At 41.4% G+C, this 23,186-nt stretch overlaps 1 protein-coding gene across 6 annotated transcripts in view; it reads left to right on the top strand.

Annotated features, from left to right (window-relative positions):
* Window positions 1–511: 511 nt before the first annotated feature.
* Window positions 512–23,186, top strand: part of AMACR (alpha-methylacyl-CoA racemase) — a 33,334-nt gene continuing 10,659 nt past the window's right edge. The window contains exons 1-4 of one of the 6 annotated variants that reach the window (XM_073995110.1): window positions 512–627; window positions 12,551–12,694; window positions 13,697–13,857; window positions 19,809–19,995. In XM_073995110.1, coding sequence (XP_073851211.1) covers window positions 12,556–12,694; window positions 13,697–13,857; window positions 19,809–19,995 — 487 coding nt within the window. In that variant the 5' untranslated portion in view covers window positions 512–627; window positions 12,551–12,555. Of the gene's footprint in view, window positions 628–10,117; window positions 10,211–10,386; window positions 10,815–12,550; window positions 12,695–13,696; window positions 13,858–19,808; window positions 19,996–23,186 lie in introns of those variants that run through there. The other 5 variants (XM_073995111.1, XM_005556674.5, XM_073995113.1 and 2 more) reach the window with 5 other exon arrangements.

The following is a 23,186-nucleotide window of genomic DNA, read 5'->3' as shown; positions in this document are numbered from 1 at the left end:
CTAGATATTTTTAAAAGCTGTTAGTAATGTCAAATTTAAAAAAAAAACAGCTTAAACTTATGTAAGGAGGGACTTTATTCAATAGGATTATTGCCATAAGGGGAAGGTGACTACGACAATAGGGAGAAGGCTTTGAGATCTATGAGATCTGTAGCTCAGAGATCAGACACAAATAGGCTTTCCTTTATGGAGAGAAGTAAATAAGAACTGGGTGCAGGAGATGGGATGAGTGACGGATATGATGGGACATTGACCAGGGAACACTTTTTCCTGAGTTCAGCCAGTTCCCTGGAGGAGGGGCTGTTGACTTTAACATGGTTCCATGTTCCATTGCCCAAAGTGGGCCAAAGTTTAGGTGCCTGGGCAAAGGGGAAAAGCTTTACTAAACTTTGGTCAAGTTAAGTTACTTTGCATTTTGCCCAGATTGAACAGTTCAACAAACACTTCAGTTAACATTTATAAGACAAAAAAAAGTGGGAATTTAGAGGGTCTGTGCCTGGTCATGTCCTACGTAAACAAGAAAGTTTTAAGTCATAAGAGCAAGCATGATTCCTTGCAGCAAGCCATTTCCCAGAACAAAAGGGAAGGAGGATTTTTAAAGTGCCTTTCCAAGAACACAGGGCTCAGGTAAGGTTCAACATTGCCAATAAATATTGTCAAATTGTCCTCCAAGAAATCTGCACTCCTACTAGCAATATTTGAGAATGCCAGAAATGCTGCAGATAGGTAAGGTTGTGATTCATGAGGATGGGCGACAAAGTGTTCTATGCAATGAAAAATAGTTTGGTAAAAAGGAGGCAAGGAAACTGCAAGCTCTTTGTATGCAACAGCGTAGTGTGCAGTCAGCCTGGAATGAATTGCTGATGCAGTGTACATCAGCAATACATTAAAGCAGGTACAGCTAGAAAGGGAGACAGAAGAAATGCCATAGGCTTTCAATGCCAAGGTGTGATCTGTACTTAAATTAGCAGCTAAAGAATCACTGTTAAACTGTGATCAATGTTTTGAGGTAACCAGGTCAAAGTTTTAGGAAAATCAATCTACTGAAAATGGGAGGCTTTGAGGTGCTCACATTTTCTTTTTTTCTTTCAAAGACAAGCATTGATTATGTCAACCTTACAAAAAAAGACACTAGAAAAAAAATTAAATATGTTGGGTTTACTTGGTAATAGAAATAAGTATTATAATCTGAATGCATGGAATGGCAAACCACGAGTACCTTTGGTGAGGGAAGGGCAAGGGGAACTTTTGTTAGCAAAAAAGGTTTACATAAGGTGCTTAGAAATAGAGTTCATTGGTTCTAGAAGCTGAAAGCCAGAGTTGTTAGCAGTTTATTGATGGAGACGCTGTTAGTGGGCAAGTGTTCTTGAGAATATCTTATCTGAATTATTGCAGTCCAGGAGAATGTCTAGTCATAAACCAAAGGGTTTTTAGAAAGTTCTTGGAAACAGTTCTTCTTATGCCAGACATATAAGCATGAGCATCCTCTCTTTTGGGCTTTACCAGCTCTATTTTGTCTGAGTCTGATGAAAGTGATTTCATCGTGGTGTCTGCAACTTTCACAGCTAGCTAATGCTGACCATACATCCCACCCTCTCCCCACCACCCCCGCACCATGTCTTCTCCAAATGTTTATTGGACAGTGCAAGGTAAGGAGGCACAACCCCTGTTTGGATGGTAAGTGTTAATCTGGTGGAATGGACATAGCAACACCATGCTTTGCAGAATGCCTTAAAACTACTCTCTACCCTTATCTCCCCTGCAGCAACCCCACAAAACACACCCACTGTCACTCATCTTGACTCTTTAGCTTCACAGCAATATTGTGGAATAAGAAAGAAGTCTTTCCCCTCTTGGCGTAAATGAGTTACTTTGGGCAAGTTACTCAATGTCTGTGCCTGAGTTTTCCCATTTGTAAACTTGGGTTGTCTACTAGCATGTACCTCAAAGAATTGTTAAGAGAATTAGTTACTGCATATTTTAATTATTTATGGATACACACTGACCACAAACTAACAGCTTAAAATAGCACACATTCATTATTTTATGGTTTGTGTGGGTCAAGAGTCCAGCCATGGTTCAGCCAGACTCTTTGCTTCAGAAGCTCTCACAGGGCTACCGTCATAGACGAGGGCTGGGTCATCTGAAAGCTCAACTAGAGAAGGCTCTGCTTCCATGCTCGCTAAGGTTGCTGGCAAAACTCCATTTGTTGAGGGTGTTGGGCTGAGGGCCTCAGTTCTTTGCTAACTGTTGTCTGGAAGCCACTCTCAGCTCATTATGATACGGGCTTGTCCAATGAACTGCTAACTTCATCAAAGCTGGAAACTGAGAATACAATGCAGAAAGTCTGCTAGTAAGATAAAAGCCACAACAGCTTAGAATTTAATCAATGGAAGTGACATCCCTTCACCTTGTGGTATTCTATTGGCTGGAAGCAAGTCACCAGGCCAGCTCAAAGTCAAAGGGAGGGAGTTTCACAAGGGCATGAATTCCAGGAGGAGGGGATCAACTGGGCCATCTTAGAGTCAACCTTAGATTGACCTCCAGCCCCTAACGACCCAAATACTTCCCACATGCAAAATACAGTCATTTTCTTGCAAGGTCCTCAGAGATCTCATATCATCATCATAGCATCATCTCAAAGTCTAGAATTTCATCCTCTGCATCATGTCCAGATATGGACAAGGCTTTTTGGAAGTAATTCTTCAGTCCAGCTCCTTGAGTACAGTTCCTTTTGATCTGCTAACCTGTGAAACCAAAAAGAAAAGTTATTGGCCCCCCCACATCTAATAAAATAGTAGGACAGGAAAATACATATAACAGGTATAAAAGTTTCTATTCACAAAAGAAGGGAATGAGAGTGACAAAAACCAAAGATTCATAGCAATTCTTAAACCCAGTTAGTCAGAAATTATAAGTTCCTTCATTAGCTTTCAAGGCCTATAACACTTCAGCATGTATCTCAGAGAGATTAGTTTAAAAAAACAACCATAAAAAGAAAACATGGGCAGTGCGAGGTGACTCATGCCTGTCATCCCAGCACTTTGGGAGGCTAAGGTAGGTGGATCGCTTGAGTCTTGGAATTTGAGACTGGCTAACTCTATTTAAAAAAAAAAAAGAAAAGATATGATAACCACAAAAGGAAAAATGATAATCTCAAAAGGAAAAAAAAATCTTAATATTATCAAGTATCCAGTCAGTGTTTAACAATATCCCAACTGTCTTACAAATATCTTCCTATTGTATGTTTGGTTAAATCAGGATTTCAAACAATATTTGTATATTACATTCGATTGATGCATCTAAGTCTTTTTAAATGTGCAATAATTTCTTGCTTTTTTATCATTTACTTTCAAACATTGTGGATTTTGCCAATTATATCCTTTGGTTTATCCTCTATCCTCTATATTTCCTATAAGTAGATAAATAAGATGCTTGTTTAAATTTAGGCTTCAGATTTTTACAGAAAAACTTCATAGGTGGTTCTGTCCATTGCATCATACAGTGAGGTACATAGTACCTCCTGTAAAGTTGATCAGTGGATTCAGGATGTCAAAGCCAAATTTATACATTATAAAGTTCCCTGATATGGACTGAATCTTTGTATTCCCCCAAAATTCACATATTGAAATCCTAATCTCTAGTGTGATGGTATTTGGTGATGGGACCTTTGGGAGGTGATGTGGTTTGGCTGTGTCCCCACCCAAATCTCATCTTGAATCGTAGTTCCTGTAATCTGCATGTGTTGTGAGAGTGACCCAGTGGGAAGTAATTGGGTCACAGGGGCAGTTTTCCCCATGCTGTTCTCATGATAGTGAGAGAGTTCTGACAAGATCTGCTAGCTTTTATCCTTCCTGCTGCCTTGTGAAGAAGATGCCTTGATTCCCTTTCACCTTGGGCCATGATAGTTTCTTGAGGCCTCCCCAGCCATGCTGAACTGTGAGTCAAACCTCTTTCCTTTATAAATTACCCAGTCTCAGATATTTCTTCATAGCACTGTGAGAATAGACTAATACAGGAGGTGATAGGTCAGGAGGGTGGGGTTCTCATGAGGGGATTAGTGTCCTCATGGGACATGAGAGAGAGCTTGCCTTTCTCTTTCTCTCCCTCCACTCTCCACCCTGTGAGAACATAATGAGAAGCCACAAAGAGTGCCCTCACCAAGAACTGACTCTGCCAGCACTTAGATTTTGGACTTTCCAGCCTCCAGAACTGGTAGAAATCAATGTCTGTTTAAGTTACCCAGTCTATGGGGATTTGTTACAGTAGCTGAAGAGACTAAAACATTTCCCCCTTTAGCTTTTTGCCTAATGTTTTCAGCAGCCACTTAGGATTATAGCTTAAATCTGCTATTTCATTTGGGGTTGCAAAATAGTGGAAGTTTTAAAGACAGATAGTCTTTCATTAGCTATTTGGTTATCCTGAAATACCATTCATATGGAGGGCAAGACAAATATTCAACTTTTACAGTAAAAAGTTGGTGCCCTAAAACCTCCAACAGGGATTAATGAAGGCTTTAAAAACCATTATTGTGAACTCATGAATGTTCATAATATTTGATGTGTTTTAATCCACCACAGTCATTATTCCACCTTAACGGCTCCATCTTAATTGTCAGGGGGAGCCCCTTCAAGTTAGTCCCTCTGCCCTTTTGGGTCAGATTTAGGCTGGTGTCGATCCTGCACAGCAGGCAGGAGTTCAGCAGGGCAGGGGTGAGTGGAGTCTCTGTGCAGACTATCTATCCTAACCAGACATTCATGCTGCAACCTTGAACCTTGACTCTAGCAGCCCAGACTATTCTGTGCCCTGCCAATTGCCTGAATTCTAACTTTCCCAGCAATTATATGAGCTACTTGGTATCCTTCCAGTGAACTTTTTTTTTGTATTTATGCCAAGAATCCTGATGGATCTAAGAGGAAATAGTAGAAATGGGAAGACAGTTAACATAAAATTGAGTGGTAAGGTAGTTCAGAAAAATAAATGCAATATAATATACTTTATCAAACAAAAAAGAAAATATAGTATATAAATAGTACAGTTATGTCTGCAGATAGATATAATGGACTGTAGGACATCAAAATCATGGGAGTGTTTGTCTCTATCTTTTTTTTTTTTTTTTGAAAACTGAGTCTCACTCTGTCACCCAGCCTGGAGTACAGTGGCATGATCTCAGCTCAGTGCAACCTCCACCTCCTGGTTTCAAGCAATTCTCCTGCCTCAGCCTCTGGAGTAGATTACAGGGGCCGCCATGCCCAGCTAATTTTTGTATTTTTAGTAGAGATGGGGTTCCACCGTGTTGGCCAGGCTGGTCTCAAACTCCTGATCTTAAGTGATCCACTCACCTCGGCCATCCACATTACTGAGATTACAGGCATGAGCCACCGCACCTGGCCGTGTTTATCTCTTGAATGCTATGGTGGGAAGGCAAAGAAATCTAGCTACAGGTGGAAGTTAAAGACTTTAGCTATGGAAGGAGTTAAAAGCAGCTTGCATTATGATGCATTTACCCCCTTACTACAGGGATGCCCTGTAGGAGAAAGAAAAAGGCAAGTGAATCTCCATATTAACTGGATTTTGTGTAAATAGATGCATGATATTGTCTAGGAGAAGAGAATTGAAAGACTGAATGCACTTACAAGATATCCCTGGCCAAAGGATTATTTATGGTAAATAAACCCATAATCTAGGAAGCATGATTCCATAGCTAAAGCAATTATCTGAGTTATAAAATGAAGTCTATTGGGTGACCTGAGACCCTGGTTAGAGACTTCATCTGTAATTGTGGGGCAGAGGGTGTATTTGTTTGCTAAGGCTGCCATGACAAAATACCGCTGACTGGTTGGCTTAAACAATAGTTTAATTTATCACAGTTCTGGAGGATAAAAGTGCAAGATCAAGATGTTGGCAGGTTTAGTTTCTTCTGAAGCCTCTCTCCTTGGCTTGAAGACAGCAAGTGTCCTCACTTGATCTCACTGTGTCCTCACATGGTTCCCCTAGATCTGTGTTTTTTCGGTCCTAATCTCCTCTTCTACGGATACCAGGATTGAATATTAGTCATATTGGATAAGGGCTTGCCCATATGATTTCATTTTGGCCCTATCTCCAAATACAGTCACATTCTGAGGTACTGACAGTTAGGGCTTCAACATATAAATTTTTATTGATTTATTATTAATATATAATATTTGTACATATTTATGGAGTACATGTGATATTTTGATACATGCATACAATGTGTAATGATCAAATCAGGGTTTTTAGGATATTCATCACCCAGAACATTTATGATTGTTTTGTGTTGGAAACATTTCAAATCTTCTCTTCTAGCTTTTTGTTTGTTTTTGTTTTTGGTTTTGTTTTGTTTTTTGTTTTGGAATAGGATCTCACTCTGTCTCCCAAGCTAGAATGCAGTGGTGTGATTATAGCTCACTAAAGCCTCAAACTCATGGGCCCAAGTGATCCTCAGACCTCAACCTCATGGGTATGTAGATTTATAGGTGTACACCACATCCAGATAATTTTTCAAATTTTTTTTTTTTTTTCCAAGACAGAGTCTTGCTCTGTCTCCCAGGCTGGAGTGCAGTGGTGCGATCTCAGCTCACTGCAACCTCCGCCTTTCTGGTTCAAGTGATTCTCCTGTCTCAGCCTCCCTGGTAGCTGGGATTACAGATGCATGCCACCATGCTTGGCCAATTTTTGTATTTTCAGTAGAGACTGGGTTTCACCAATTTTTCAAGTTTTTTGTAGAGATGGGGTCTCACTATGTTGCCCAGGATGGTTTTGAACTTCTGGCCTCAAGTGATCCTGCTGCATCAACCCCATAAAGTGCTGGGATCACAGGTGTGAGTCACTGCATCTGGCCACTATTTTGAAATACACGATATACTGTTGTTAACTATAGTCACCCAACTGTGCTATCAAATACTATTATTTAGCTATTATTTATTCCTTCTATCTAACTACATGTTCATACCCAATCTCTCTTCATTTCTGCCCCCTATCATTCTACTCTTTATGAGACCAAATTTTTAGCTCCCACATCTGAGTGAGAACATGTGATACTTTTCTTTCTGTGTCTAGTTTATTTCACTTGACATAATGACCTCGAGTTCCATCCATGTTGCTACAGATGACAGGATTTCATCCTTTTTTAATGACCAAACAGTATTTTATTGTGTATATGTACACATTTTCTTTGTCCCTTCATCCAGTAATGGACACTCAAGTTGATTCCATATTTTGGTTATTGTGAATAGTGCTGCAATAAACATGTGGGTACAGGTGTTCCTTTGACATACTGATTTCATTTCTTTTGTGTTGCGGGAAGTCAGGGACCCTGAATGGAGGGACTGGCTGGAGCCGCAGCAGAGGAACATAAATTGTGAAGATTTCGTGGACATTTATTTGTTCCCAAAATTAATACTTTTATAATTTCTTATGTCTGTCTTTACTGCAATCTCTGAATGTAAACTGTGAAGATTTCATGGACATTTATCAGTTCCCAAATAATACTCATAATTTCTTATGCTGTCTTTACTTTAACCTCTTAATCCTGTTATCTTCGTAAGCTGAGAATGTATGGCACCTGAGGACCACTATTGTACAAATTGATTGTAAAACGTGTGTTTGAACAATATGAAATCAGTGCACCTTGAAAAAGAACAGAATAACAGCGATTTTCAGGGAACAAGGGAAGACAACCATAAGGTCTGACTGCCCGTGGGGTCAAGCAGAAGAGAGCCATATTTTTCTTCTTGCAGACAGCCTATAAACGGACATGCAAGTAGGGAAGATATCGCTGAATTCTTTTCCTAGCAAGGAATATTAATAATTAAGACGCTGGGAAAGGAATGCATTCCTCGGGGGAGGTCTATAAATGGCCGTTCTGGGAGTGTTCGTGTTATGCAGTTGAGATAAGGACTGATAGGCCCTGGTCTCCTGCAGTACCCTCAGGCTTACTAGGATTAGGAAATTCCAGCCTGGTAAATTTTTATCAGACCGGTTCTCTGCTCTTGACTCCTGTTTTCTGTTAAGATGTTTATCAAGACATGCACAGCCGAACATAGACCCTTATCAGGAGTTTTTGATTTTGCCTTTTGCCTTGTGATCTTTGCTTTGCCCTTTGCCTTGTGATCTTTATTGGCCTCAGAAACATGTGATCTTTGTTCTTCTTTTTTGCCCTTTGAAGCATATGATCTTTGTGACCTACTCCCTGTTCTTACACCCCCCACCCCTTTTGAAATCCTTAATAAAAACTTGCTGGTTTTGCGGCTCAGGTGGACATCATGGACCTACCGATATGTGATGTCACCTCCAGTGGCCCAGTTGTAAAATTCCTCTCTTTGTACTCTTTCCCTTTATTTCTCAGACTGGCCGACACTTAGGGAAAATAAAAAGAACCTATGTTGAAATACTGAGGGCAGGTTCCCCTGATACTTTTGGACATATATCCAGTAGTGGGATTGCTGGATCATATAATAGTTCTATTTTTAGTTTTCTCACAAACCTCCACAGTGTTTTCCATAATAGCTAAACTAATTTACATTCCCACCAACAGTGTATGTAAGCTCCTCTTCTCTGCATCTTTGCCAGCATTTGTTATTTTTTGTCTTTTTGATAATAGCCAGTCTAACTGAAGTAAGATGATATCTCATTGTGGTTTTGATGTTTATTTCCCTGATGATAAGTGATGTTGAGTATTTTTTCATATACTTGTTGGCCATTTGTATGTCTTTTGAGAAATGTCTGTTCAGATCCTTTGCCCACTTTTTAATGAGATTATTTGATTTTTTGCTGTTGAGTTGAGTTTCTTGTATATTCTGCATATTAGTCACTTGTTTGACGAATAATTTGCAAAATATTTTCTCCTATTCAATAAGTTGCTTCTTTATTCTGTTGTTTCCTCTGTTGTGCAGAAACTTTTTGGTTTAACATAGTCCCAATTGTCTATTTTTTGTTTTTGTTGCCTATGCTTTTGAAATCTTAGTCATGAAATCTGTGCCTAGGTCAATGTCCTGAAGTGTTTTATCTGTTTTCTTATAGTAGTTTTATAGTTTTGGGTTGTACATCTAAGTCCTTTAATCCATTCTGAGTTGATTTTTGTATGTGGTGCGGGATAGGGGTCTAGTTTCATTCTTCTGCATATGGATTTCCAGTTTTTCCAGCACTACTTATTGAATAGAATGTCCTTTCCTTAATGTATGTTCTTGGTGTTTTTACTGATAATCAGCTGGCTGTAAATACACGTTGGAGTTCTTTATTCTGTTCCATTGGTCTTTGCATCTGTTTTATGCCAATAGTATGCTGTTTTGGTTACTACACCTTGGTAGCATAATTTGAATTCTGGTAGTGTGTTGCTTCCTGCTCTGTTCTTTTTGTTCAGTGTTGCTTTGGCTATTAGGATCTTTTGTGGTTTTATACAAATTTCAGGATTTTTTTTTTCTATTTCTATGAAGAGATAGCCACAGAGTCCTAAAATAATTCTGAAACTCATCATGACTTTCTTGCCTAAAAGATCTTGATTACAATCATGCCAAGTTTTGCTTTTGATTTAATCACTTGCTTGAGAAATACATAAACCCATACTCAAGATTAGTGCAGGCATGTCTCTGGCACCTATTTCTGATTCTATTCAAATTCCTAGAGATGTCAAAAATTACGTTAGGCCACCTGACAGGCTGTATCTAGTAGAGAGAAAATGATTTGTGAAAGCAGTGGGGCTATGTGCAATTGCTTTTTTTTTTTTTTTTTTTTCTTAAATATCACGTATTAGGTTGAAAACCTGCAATTGCAGCTTTCTGTAGAAATGGCAGAAGACAAACTAACATTTTTAAAGCGTTCTCATTTAGCTCTGATGAGCACCACACCCCTGATGTTCTTCTGATACTAAAATAATTTTCCTAGTGTAGTCTAAACTTTTTTAAAAAGACACGTAATCCAGAGTTTGTAACTCAAAATGAGTGCATCTACGAGGGATCGCAAGCCGTTTCTGGATTAAATTGCCAGCTAGCTAGCTAGCTAAGCAGGGGCGGTGAGAAAGACAATCTGCAGCCTAGGGAAGAAAACGCTTTTGCCTTGTTCTTATGTGTTTACGTTATATATTTCCCTAGAGCACGGCAGGACTTGGGGCTCAAATGGTACAACGGCTGGGGATCGCCATGGTGGCAATAAAAGCGTCCAGAGAGGACGGTAACAGGCAGGAACTCCAAAGGTCAGTCCCTGCAATTTAGGACTCAGCAATTTAGGTTGCAGAAAAAGAAAAGTAACCTAGCGTATTTGCCACTGGCAGTACCGGGAGACCGGGGGGGGGGGGGGGGGGGGGGGAAGCGCGCCAGTGCGCAGACTCCGCGGGCTCGCACAGGCGCACAAAAGAGGGGCAGGGGTGGCGCATTTGGGGCGCGGCGCCGGGGCTGGGGGCGCGGCGCCGGGGCTGGGGGCGCGGCGCCGGGGCTGGGGGCGCGGCGCCGGGGCTGGGGGCGGGGCGCCCCGCCTGGGGAGGGCTTCCTGTAGGCTGCTGGGCGGGAGCAAGGGGCTGCTCGGTCTCATTCAGGGCGTACTGAGGAGCGCCATGGCACTGCAGGGCATCTTGGTCTTGGAACTGGCCGGCCTGGCCCCGGGCCCGTTCTGTGCTATGGTCCTGGCGGACTTCGGGGCGCGGGTGGTGCGCGTGGAGCGGCCGGGCTCCCATTACGACGTGAGCCGCTTGGGCCGGGGCAAGCGCTCGCTGGCGCTGGACCTGAAGCAGCCGCGGGGAGCCGCTGTGCTGCGGCGTCTGTGCGCGCGGTCGGACGTGCTGCTGGAGCCCTTCCGCAGCGGTGAGCCCGGGCCCCGCGGGCTGCTCTGTGGAAGTTCCCGCGGAGGGGAGGGGGCCTGGCCATTCGATCCAGGCTGCACCCGCCACACCTTTGCCCTGTTGCCGCAAGAACCCTTGTCGGCCCCAGCCTTCTAGATGTTTTTGCCTCCTAGGGTATTGTTAGTGATCATTCATCCCCAACTTGATTGTCCAAAACTTGAGTTCTGAGATACTGCTGTTGCTGGGTTTCTCCTTTGGCCTCTCTGACTCCTTCCCAAGTTCCTCTTTTTTTTTTTTTTTTTTTTTGCTAAGAAACGCTCTGTATTTGCCTTTCTTAATTAATTGAGGGTCTTGAACCCTGGAAGAATCTAATGAAAGCCATAGGATTCCCCTCCTGGAAAACTGCATATAGGCGGTTTTTCGGCTACAGTTTTGGAGTGCTGTACCCTCAAGCCTTCCACGGACCCAGGCTTACGCTCCCTGCCTGAAACGCTGGCGTTCTAAGTCGCAGCATCTGCTACCTGGAGCCCCGTTACCCCTTCCCATCATTTTCACCTTTTTGTAGACTTTCCCTTTCAGAACCGCAGACACTGGCATACACAGGTCCTGGGCATCGCCGTCAAGGCTGTCCGCCAGGCAGCTTCTACAAATCCCAAACTGAGCCTTTCCTTCTTCCTTCTAAAACAGCATCTCCACCTTCTGTATTATTTATTTCAGTGAATGCCTGAATCCGAAACTTGTACTTCATCATGGACTCCAGTTTTCCTTTCACCACATCCAATTTCAATGATTATCGATACAGTCATTTTGCTCTTTAGCCCACTCGGACTATTTCTCTCCATCCCTGCTGCAACTGCCTTGACATACGGGACACCAGGCTTATTTAAATGCGTTAACTCATTTAACCCTCATAGCCATATTTGAGGCTTGTAACAATAATGATTTAATAATTAAGATTATGTAATAATTTAAGAATACTCCATTCAAGATGAAGGAGGCTTGTCCAAGGTCTTGTTATTAGGAGGAAGGTTGGCTGGGACTATGGATATAGCCTCTGGGTGAGGGATTGTGACTGGTGTTTATCTAGGTAGATGACCAGAGGTTTTCTGTGATTTATTTTAGCCTTAGGAAGGTAAAGACAGTGAGTTTATTATGTAATTTTGATTACTTTTAATTCCAGGAAACTTCAGGTGCAGGTTACCTGGGGTTTGTGCTATAAATATTATACTTGATAGCTTAAAAACTCTCAGGTCTTATTGTCACTAACCTCTCTTTCTACAGATGGGTGCTAAACTTTTTCGTGAAGGTACTAATGCTAGGAACTTTAGCGCCTGTGGAAACAGATCAGGTGTGAATTCTGCAGGAGGAGCTCATGAGCTGATAGGGAAGATAAGTGTATGGATGTACAAGCAAGTGCAGCTGAGGTGGGATGTGGTAAACACTGATGTGGTATAGAAAGAGAGAAAAGGGATTTACTAAAGGCATGAGACCCTGCTCTGGGGATTGAATAAATAGGCTTGGATAAACCTAGAGGGAAACAGGGATGTACCGGGAGAAATTACATCCTGGAAAGAAGCCACACATTCCAGAAATGGTGGCTTCAGTCTTTGGGGCCTTAACTGCTGTAAACATGCCATTAGCCCACAGCAAATGTTATTAATATTACTTGCAATAGTGCTATTTTGTTTGTCTCAGAGAAGGGATTATCTCCATCCTCAATTCATACTCTCTTAAGAAGATTGTTACTTTTCTCTTAAGGTGTGATGGAGAAACTCCAACTCGGCCCAGAGATTCTGCAGCGGGATAATCCAAAGCTTATTTATGCCAGGCTGACTGGATTTGGCCAGTCAGGAAGCTTCTCCCGGTTAGCTGGCCATGATATCAACTATTTGGCTTTGTCAGGTATGTTGAAAAAAAATTTAGTCTATACTTTTATTCCATCAAGATCTACAGGTATGTTGATTAACAATAATTTTTAAAGGTGAAGATTTAAATATTTATCAGAATCAGGAGAGCATGGGTGTTTAAAATGGATTGGTTTGGGTCTTGAAACGATCATTCTCAACCTTCCCTCACTCCACCCCTTAACACATTTGAAGGATAATACATGCCCGCTACCATCATTTATTTACTACATTTGTTGAGTCAGTTCTCAGACAAGCCCCGGCTAGGAATTAAGAGGCTTACTGGGTACTAGGGATGGTTGCTCTGTAGTTTGAAAGTGTTGACATAGTGCGATTCTGACAGCTACTTCGCCCCACCCCAAAATCTCTACCCACCATTTTGAGAATCATTGCCTGAGTCATTGTTTCAGACTTCTATAAGTGCTAGAAGAAGCCCATGGTTTTCAGGTCCTAGTATCACTTTATTAGTGTGTTTGCCTATGACAACATGTGAGATAGGCCTGATTCCAGAATTCTAAGAACTGTGTGTTGTTGACTATAGGACGTTTCAGACTTTCTGTGAGTACACATTTAAAAGTTGAGGAAAGAAATGGGTAATAGAATTGGCTTTTCACATCTATTTAAAAATTAAATTCCTTTTCTTGTGTACAAGTATTTTCTTGCATTTCTTTCTAATAAGAATGAAAGTGCATTTACTGGTTTAAAACCACAAAATAAATAAGCATTTTCTTTTCCAAAAGTGAGTGAGTGAAAACTTAGCAATATTTGAAAATTTTGGTTGGAAGAGGTTTTAGAAAGGAAAACAACAAAGCAAGGATCCCGTCTTGAGGGAAAGCCTGTTTATAAGTTTACTGACTAAGCTCTTGGAAAAGTGATGTATACTAGCTTTCACTTAGATTATCTACTGGAGAGATTGCTTATTCCTCTAAGATGCTCACATATTTATTTTAAGAAGAGATTAAATTTAAAAGAGACATTCAATTTGTTTTTAATGATGTAGGTGTTCTCTCAAAAATTGGCAGAAATGATGAGAATCCGTATGCCCCGCTGAATCTCCTGGCTGATTTTGCTGGTGGTGGTCTTATGTGCGTGTTGGGCATCATGATGGCTCTCTTTGAACGCACACGCTCTGGCAAGGGTCAGGTCATTGATGCAAATATGGTAAGTATTAATTGGGGTAGATGCCTGCCACTTGTCCCTAAGTTTAAGATATGGATGCTTAAAATCTTTTTTTTTTTAAGAAGACAAGAGATAAATGACATTTGAAGTTTCAATCCAAGTTACCAAGATATCCTTTTCTTTTTAAAATAGCCTTGTGTCCTTTATGTATCTGTTAGAATGTCATATTTTGATCATCTATTCTTGGAGTCAGTTCTGTAAACTTTCTGCGACTCATCTGATTCCTATGTTGTTTTAGGTTGGTGCAAAAGTACTTGCAGGTTTTGCCAAGTATTTGCCAACCTAAATATTTCAGCAATTTTCCCCAAGTATCTCTTGTGCTTAGTATATCATTTTCAAGCAGTCATCATTCAAACAAAGTTCAAGAAGTCTCCCTCAGCAGGTAGAGAAAATTCTTAGGGATGCTGAGGTGAAATGGACCTCCCCGTCTAAATGTTCCTGCTGTGTTTTGCAGGGGATGCTCTGATATCATAGCGCTTCTGTTTGTTCACTGTCATCCACTGAGTGCTTGCCTCATGTTCTGCTGAGCACATTCCCTGTGTGATTTCTTCTTCTTCTCAAAACTGCATTTGTAATGCATTGTTGTTTTAAAGAGGAGGGAACGGAAGCATAGCCATTTGCTCAAGATTTCACAGCTAGTGGGTAAGAGAGCCCACTCCAGCACCACCACTGCATGTTTGCATTTTCACAGAAATTTGGAGGTAGGACGGAGAATAGATTTGAGGAGACAAGACTGGAGGTAGAGAGACCAATTACTGGGTTATTGCTGAAGAGATCAGGGCAAGTACTAAAGCAGTTAATAGTAGAGTTGGTTTGCATTGAAGGGACATTTGAGATGTAAAATTGCTGGGAATTGGTAGTGGACTGACAGGGAGCGAAGAGGGAGAAGTTAAGGCTGGCTCCCAGGTTTCTGGCTTGGATGACCTGCTAGTGTCCTGAAGGAGGACTGCTGGACACAGTGGTCAGAGCATAGAGTGGCAGCTGACTACCTCCATCCGAGCTCTGCCATTTACTAGCTCTGTGATCTTGGGCAAGTTATTTAACCTCTCTGCGCTGTAGTTTCCTTTGTAAAATGAGATAATAATGACATCCTCCTCACAGCATTGTTAGATGCTATGAGAATTCAATGAGTTCATCCATTGTTCAGTGTGGGAACAGTGCTTGGCGTACAGTGGGCCCTCTGTTAAAGTTTGTCATTGTGATTATTTTCACTAGAAGAAAATGAACTCAGTTTTGGTCATTTCAATTTTGAAGTGCCTTTGAGATATCCAGGTGGGATACTTGAGGTTAGGGACTGGAAACAGATTTCAGAGTCATTTGGGAGCCATATGAGACTATGCGATCCACTAGGAAAGGGGACAGAACACTGGCATTTAAGGAATGCGTAGGCAGAGAAGAGAAGCAAGGGCTGAGGACAGCTAAGGAGAGAAGCAGAATGGAGTGTTGTCATGGAAACCAAAGAAAGGAATGGTCAGAGGGTCAAATGTTGGTGGATACCTCAAGAGTTTAGAGACTGAGAGTGTCAACTGAATTGGGTCCTTGATGATCTTCACAAAATCCATTTTCTACCAGAAACCCCTCATCTCCAAAGCTTCAGCCTGCACTTCCTTCTCTTCATGGTGAATCATGACCCGCCCTGTACTGAATATGTACCTCTGGGACACTGTCATCAGGGCACATCTCACACTTTCCTGTGTGCCCTCTCTGAAGTGTATACCAGCGGCAGGGGAGCGTGGTTGATCTTTTGTGGGCCAGCTCTTGGCGTAGTCATGGCCTAGTCGCTGCATGAGATAGCAGCACCGGCTTTATACCAGTACCCGCCAAACTCAAGACTGGTACCTTCCACAGGGCTTCTGTGATCCACACAACTTCCTGAGGGAGACGTGCTACTGTCATTGGCATTGAAGACTTGAAGGCTCGGAGAGGTTAACTGCCTTCCTCTAAAGCAGATGACGGGAAAGGGTCCAAAGCACTGCCTGAGGCGGTTGGACCCTAAAGCCACTGCTTTCAACAACTTCCCCTGCTGCCCCATGGGCATGGTCCCTGGAGTCCAAAAGGAATGAACTAAGAGCAGAAATGGAACCTTGGGAGTGTTAAGGAGAATTTCAGGCTAGATACTTCTCTAGTAATAATTTGAATAATTTACTGAAGAGATGCAATTGAGTATCATCAAATATAAATAAAAGGTGATTGCTGCTTTCAGCAGAATGTAGCTAATCAGAATTATACAATGATTAGAAGATGGTAAGGTTGGCTGGGCATGGTGGCTCACACCTGTAATCGCAGCACTTTGGGAGGCCGAGGTGGGCGGATCACCTGAGGTCAGGAGTTTGAGACCAGCCTGGCCAACATGGTGAAACCCCATCTCTATTAAAATACAAAAAATTAGCTGGGCTTGGTGGTACGCATCTGTAGTCCCACTACCTGGAAGGCTGAGGCATGAGAATTGCTTGAACCCAGGAGGCAGAGGTTGCAGTGAGCCGAGATCACATCACTGCACTCCAGCCTGGGTAACAGAGCAAGACCCTGCCTCAAAATAAATAAATAATATAAAGAAGTTAGTAAGGTTTTAGGGTATGTGAAAATGTTGTCATCTTTCTTCTGGGCTCATATTTCCATTAGGGGATAGCAAGTATTTGCTAATTACTTAAGGCTAAAAGAATCAGTAAATCATAGTCATTACTTCATCACTAGGAACCGTTGTGGCACAGGCAATTGTAGAAGCTGATTGGGAGAGGCAGATACCTTCTAATAGGCCGGAAGTTTTCACATTGTTTAGCAGCACAATTCCAGACCTGGGCCTGCCTGTGAAGAGCTGGAGTCTGCCTTATTGTAGTGCTGCTTCCTTGGAAACTGTGGTTAAGATAACTCTGGAATATGGAGTGTGTTTTGCTGTATTTACAGTCAATCTGGGCCCACATGATGAGCACATTGTTGTTAAATTAACTGTAGCATAAAGCTGCCCCCTCACATATTTTAAGTTCTACCTAAAGGTTTCTCTTACATAGTGAGCTGTGACCTAACTGGATGTGTAAACAGACTGTAACCTACTTTTGTAATAAGCAGCAAGTCTCAGCCAATCACAGCTGCCGTACTTCAACCCATCACAGGCGGCCAGCTGTTCAAACCGTGTTCAAACAAGGCAAAGGCCCAGTTGTAACCAGTCTGGCTGGCTGTTTCTGTACCTCACTTCTGTTTTCTCTACATTGCTTTCCATTTTCTGTCCATAAGTCCTCTCTGGCCACAGGACTACACTAGTCACTCTGAACCTAGTCTGGTTCCACAGACTGCCCAATTCGTGAGTCATTCTTTGCTCAAACTCTTCAATTAATTTATCTAAAGTTTTTCTTTTAACAGTATCAAAGGTTGGTGGCAAATTGAGGCTGCAGTTTCCCTGTGTCAGGGGGCTCTCGACTGTGGCCTGCATGGTGTATGAGTAATGGGGCAAGAGAAGCCGTGTGCCAGGGTAGCCACTGCCAGGCCTTAGGATGAGACGAGGAGAGTTCCTGCTGTATTTCTTGGCCTGTACCCGACGCTGATGCTAAGGATTGCACCAGAGCTTGTTTGTGTCCTGAGTAGGCCCAACTGGACCTGTAACTGTTAACACGTCTATTTTTCAGCAATCTCATTAGGACATTCAACATATAAAAGAGATTAAAGGGGTATTTTATTAGCATAAAACATTTTATGTTTACGTACTCAATATTTATATATTATTTTGTCAGACCAGTGAAGCTGTTCTGAACACGAGCACTGGAAGTTAGAGTTTATGGGTGATTGTCTCATCACTTTCAGTATTCAGTTTATTACTATATTTCGTTTTGACCGGGAGTCTGAGGCAGGAGAATCGCTTGAACCCTGGAGGCGGAGGTTGCAGTGAGCTGAGATTGTGCCACTGCACTCCAACCTGGGCAAAAGAGTGATACTCCATTTAAAAAAAGAAAAAAAAAAAAAACGTACATTTTTAAAAACTTGCTTAAAATTTCAGATTGCATTTCATTTATGATGAAGCAAAACAAAAACGTTTTCTTTCCAGGTCAACTCACTACAGTGTCTAAAAACTTCTCACATTCTTTGGCCTGAACATGAAAGTCAAATAAACAGTATTCAGAACTCTCTGCTGAAACTCTCTCTTGCACTGTATGACAAGCTAGCTCACTTCCAGTTCATCTGTTATTGCCCTATTGATTTGGCATTAGGCTCTGAGAGAAACAAAGCTTGAGCGGAAAGCAGGCACTTGCTTGTTGAAGGTGCTAACTTGTTGGTTATGTATGAGTAAGCACAAATTAAGAGGGGAGGAGAACCATGCAGAGCAAAAGTTTTCCTTAATAGTGTTTCAAATACAAGGTAATATTTATGCAAAATTGGAAGGAAAAGCTGTATTTTATTTTTTATTTATTTATTTATTTATTTTTTTGAGACGGAGTCTCGCTCTGTCACCCAGGCTGGAGTGCGGTGGCCGGATCTCTGCTCACTGCAAGCTCCGCCTGCCGGGTTTACGCCATTCTCCTGGCTCAGCCTCCCGAGTAGCTGGGACTACAGGCGCTCGCCACCTCGCCCGGCTAGTTTTTTGTACTTTTTAGTAGAGACGGGGTTTCACCGTGTTAGCCAGGATGGTCTTGATCTCATGACCTCGTGATCCTCCCGTCTCGGCCTCCCAAAGTGCTGGGATTACAGGCTTGAGCCACCGCGCCCGGCCGAAAAGCTGTATTTTAAAGTCTAGCAACAAATGTTAATGAGTTGAGGCTCTGATGAGTCAGAATTTGGTATAGGATACATTTAAATATGTGCTTAAATAACAAACATAAAATATATTTAAAATAATGCACATATATATGCATATGTGTATATATGTGTGTGTGTATGTGTATAAATGTGGAACTCTAATTAATCTCTGTAATCCAGCCTCAAAGAAAGGCACTGCTGTAGGCCACTTACATGAACTCAGCTATTTGGTGATAATAAGTGTCATAGCCATAAATTCAGTTGTGTATGAAGTTTCAAGTTAAAAGGGAAAATTGGATATATCCAAAGATACATTTTGTGGTTGTTTCACAGCCAGTAACTGAGAAATTGCTAGCAGCTGGAACGAGGTCTCCTCTGTTGGTAACTTTGGAGACAAGGATGTTTTGAGGGCCTTCTCCCTTGGATGCTGGAGACATTAGGCTTATAAAAGACATAAAGATCAGAACATGGTCCTCTTCAAATAGACCAGTGCCTCCAGCCTTTGAGTTTGAGCCTTGTGGTAATTGTACTTTACCGTGTAATTGCTTCAGGACTCAGTGGGAAGGTGGCATTCCCAAACCGGTTTACCTGGACTCAGAAAATGCACATACCTGCCATCCGTATTGTTAGTTTATTTTATAACTTTCTAGTGATTATGAAATATAACATATATTAAATACTCAAATACAGTTTTCTTGGGATTGGAATGGAGCTAGAACAAGCCAAATTTTACTGTTATGAGATTTACCTTTAAAATGTGCTATGGTTCTTATATCTGTGTGTGTTTATAGGTATGGAGATCAGGAGATGCATTTTAAAAAGCTCTTTTAATTTTTAACTTTTTATCTTGGCAGTTTTTAACATTGTAAAAAGTAGAGAGAATAGTACAGTGATCTTCCATGTACCCTCACCTAGCTAAAAATTACCAGCATTTTGCCAATCTTATTAGAAATGGAGAACAAAAGTCATTCCTTCTAAGTCTTACAGTATTTTCAGAACTGAATAGTGCAGCCAATTGCTATTCTAATACAAACTGCTCTAACTCACTTTCTGGAAATACCAGAGAAGTTGTATAATTAAGTAGAATCTTCGTATGCTCTAAGATAAGAATTTTTATGCAAATATTTTTTTTAACTTGAATAGGAGAAATTGTTCATGCTTTGACACTTGAGTTATCTGGATTTGTTTTGTATTCTGTTTTCTCAAAGGTGGAAGGAACAGCATATTTAAGTTCTTTTCTGTGGAAAACTCAGAAATCAAGTCTGTGGGAAGCACCTCGAGGACAGAACATATTGGATGGTGGAGCACCTTTCTATACGACTTACAGGACAGCAGATGGGGAATTCATGGCTGTTGGAGCAATAGAACCCCAGTTCTACGAGCTGCTGATCAAAGGTAAGTAAACTTCATGTGTCTCCCTCAGCTCCCCTTTTGCTGTAGATGTTCTTTGGTTCTATTTTAAAGACTTTTGGAATCTATGATGTCTTTTATTATATAGCCACTTTCAAATTAATCTAATTATAGCCATCAGTATAATGTGGGGCATTTTCCATGGCTTTTAAATTGACCAGCAGTCTTACTAGTCTATAAAATGGCTGAGGGTTTTAAAAATAATAACCCCTTTTGTAGGATGTTCGGTGCTTTCATTTCACTGCTTGTGTTGGATAATCTTGCCCGTGTGTGCCCAGATCTTACTCTTCCCTAGAAATGATCTGCCCACATTGGTTGCTTTCCATTCAATATTCTACCAGCTGTTATTCCTTGGTAGATGTCCCTTATGGCACTTCAATGTCAGAAGTCACCAGAGCATGGAAAGATTTTGGCAAAAGAGATTCTGTTAGAATATGTTACTATATCACTATGCCTTTGTAGATTACCTGTCTTGCAGATTCTTGCCTTCTTGGCAAGTTGCCATAAATTAGCAAGAAAATTTGGGATCTCTTCTTCTCTAATTAAGTAATTGGATGGGAGTCATTTTGTTCCTGAGAAATGTTTGAATTTAAAATTCGCTCTATAAATAATGTAGAATCTAAGAAGTTTCAGAATATACTCTGAAGTGGTGTGAAAGCTGATCACAGTGCATTTACCTTTCTACTACAAGTTTCAGGTTTCATTGTTATGTTTGGTAGCTTTTCAGATGCATATACTAAAAGTTATTTGTATATAGCTGGAATGATTTTTTTAATTTTTCAAATTTTTGATGTGTTCTCATCTGATGGAATAATTGTGTTTGCAAGCAACTGAAAGCATTTTATGATTAAACATACTAACTTCACCTATTCAAATATAGTTGGAAAAACTATAGAAGAACAGAATGGTTTATCTAGATCAAAAAGGGTACCTCTCTGTCCAGAAATTAAAAAGCTTGCCTTTCGTCACTGCTCCAAATAAATTGGAAGCTCTGGCTGCTCATGATGCTCTGGCGGAGCTCTGTGGAGCCATGAACACTACCAACTGCAGTCTGACGAAGACAGCAGACCAGTTCTGGTCCTTGGCCAGGTCTGGGAGAACTGACCTTGCTGAAAATGCAACAGGAAGCAGTATCGTGCCAGGCGAGGCAAACCCTACTCAGTGTGAAGCGATGACCATCGTTGCAGCCCAAGTCATGGGGTACGGTGTGGCTGTAACTGTTGGAGGTAGCAGTGGCCATATTGAGTTGGATGTTTGCAAGCCAATGATGATTAAAAACTTAGTGTTACACTCAGGCTGCTGGGGGATGCTTCAGTTTCCTTCACAGAAAACTGCATAGAGGGAATCCAGACCAATACAGAAAGGATCAAGAAGCTAATGAAGAAGTCGCTAATGTTGGTGACAGCTCTCAACCCTCATATAGAGTATGACAAAGCAGCAGAGATTGCTAAGACAACACCCCAAAATGGATCGACCATAAAGGAGACTGCCGTTGAACTTGGCTGTCTCACAGCAGAGAAGTTGGATGAATGGGTAAAACCTAAGGACATGCTGGGTCCAAAGTGACTTAAATAAGTTTTAATGAAAATAAATATGTAAAATTTTAAAACAGTACTGCACATTTTAAATAATTCAATGTGACAACCTCCCAGGACTCCTCAGGACCTCAGTCCTGGACTTGTTATTGTTGCTGTTTGTTTAATGATTTTCTTAAATTAAATCTATATTCTTTGGCGTGTGCAGCCACCGAAGTCAACTGTGTTAGCTTCAGCTAATGATTGGACAGAAATGTCCTTAAATGCCTTTTTTTTGTTTGCTTGTTTGTTTTAATCTGGGGGACAGGATCTCGCTTTGTTGCCCAGGCTGGAATGCAGTGGTGTGATCATAGCCAACTGCAGCCTTGAACTCCAGGGTGCAAGCGATCCTCCTGCTTCAGTCTCCCAAGTAGCTGGGACTACAGGCACACATGACCACACCTGGCTAATTTTTTATTTTTTGTAGAAACAGAATCTTGCTATTTTGCTCAGGCTGATCTTGAACTCCTGATCTCAAGCGATCCTCCTGCCTCAGCCTCCCAAAGTACTGGGATTTCAGGCACGAGCCACTGTGGCCCTTAAATGCCTTGAACCAATAAATCTCCCATCTTTTTCTGAAGCGCTACGTGCCTTAACTTCTTGCTTGTGAAGAGCCTCAAGGTCAGCCAGAGGTGAGAGAGGAGGGCCTTTTCAGATCTCTCCCGGGCATTCACAGTGTCTTGCACGTGGGCATGTGTGTGGCCTTCTCAGGAGGTGTAAAAAAAATTCTCAGGAATATGTTGGAGCTTTTCAAAGCCCCCTATGGATATACCATTCCCCAGTTTTTTCCTTTTAAGTTTTTTGGTCAGCATCTCATTAGCTGCAATAAGTAATACCACCTAAGACAGCTGTGATAAAATAATGCCTTTTTTTTTTTTTTTAATCAGCATTTTAGGGCTAGAGCAAAGTGAGCTCTGAGTTAGATCACAGAATGACAAGCCCTGAGAATGGAGCCTTTCAGGGACCTGCCCGACAGGCTAAATAATGACAGTTCTCTGGGGATGGTGTTTTTGGGGGAAGCTCCAAACTTATTTTCCTCCTCTCGGGTCTCTTCTCCTGCTGGTTTTCAGAACTGACCAGAGTTGAGGGGAAGTTGCTTTTCAAGGCTACCACAGGGAGAGGGATGAAATTGGCACAAGTTCTAACACCACAAAGCTCACTGGTCTTACTGAGATTCAGCTGTTTTTCTTGAATAAATGCTCCTTGGATTGCTACAAGCTTTTAATTTCCAGAATTATGAAAAAGTTAATTCTCACAGTTGTTGTTAGTGTTCTCATTGCTTTAACACAGGTTTTTGAAGGCTCTCATTCTGCCACTCTGGAAGTTAACTCCCTTCCTTGATGTATCCTGTTATTTTAAAACATATACGGTAGTCCTCTCTTATCTTTAGGGGATGCATTGCAAGATCCCCAGTGGATGCCTGAAACTGCAGATAGTACTAAACCTGATTGCTGTCAATTGGAAGATGTTTCTATTTATGTCTTCTACCCACAAAATTAATGCATTTTCCATCTGTATTAAGCACTTACCATGTACTATAGCTATAACTTTTCAGTTTGAGTTGTGACAGCAAAACTAGCATGAATTTATTTTTCCTTCTCC

This window comes from Macaca fascicularis, chromosome 6, assembly GCF_037993035.2.
Source record: "Macaca fascicularis isolate 582-1 chromosome 6, T2T-MFA8v1.1".
In the NCBI taxonomy this organism is placed as follows: domain Eukaryota; kingdom Metazoa; phylum Chordata; class Mammalia; order Primates; family Cercopithecidae; genus Macaca; species Macaca fascicularis.
The sequence above is the reverse complement of the archived record's forward strand: the minus strand, read 5'-3'. Positions and strand labels throughout refer to the sequence as shown.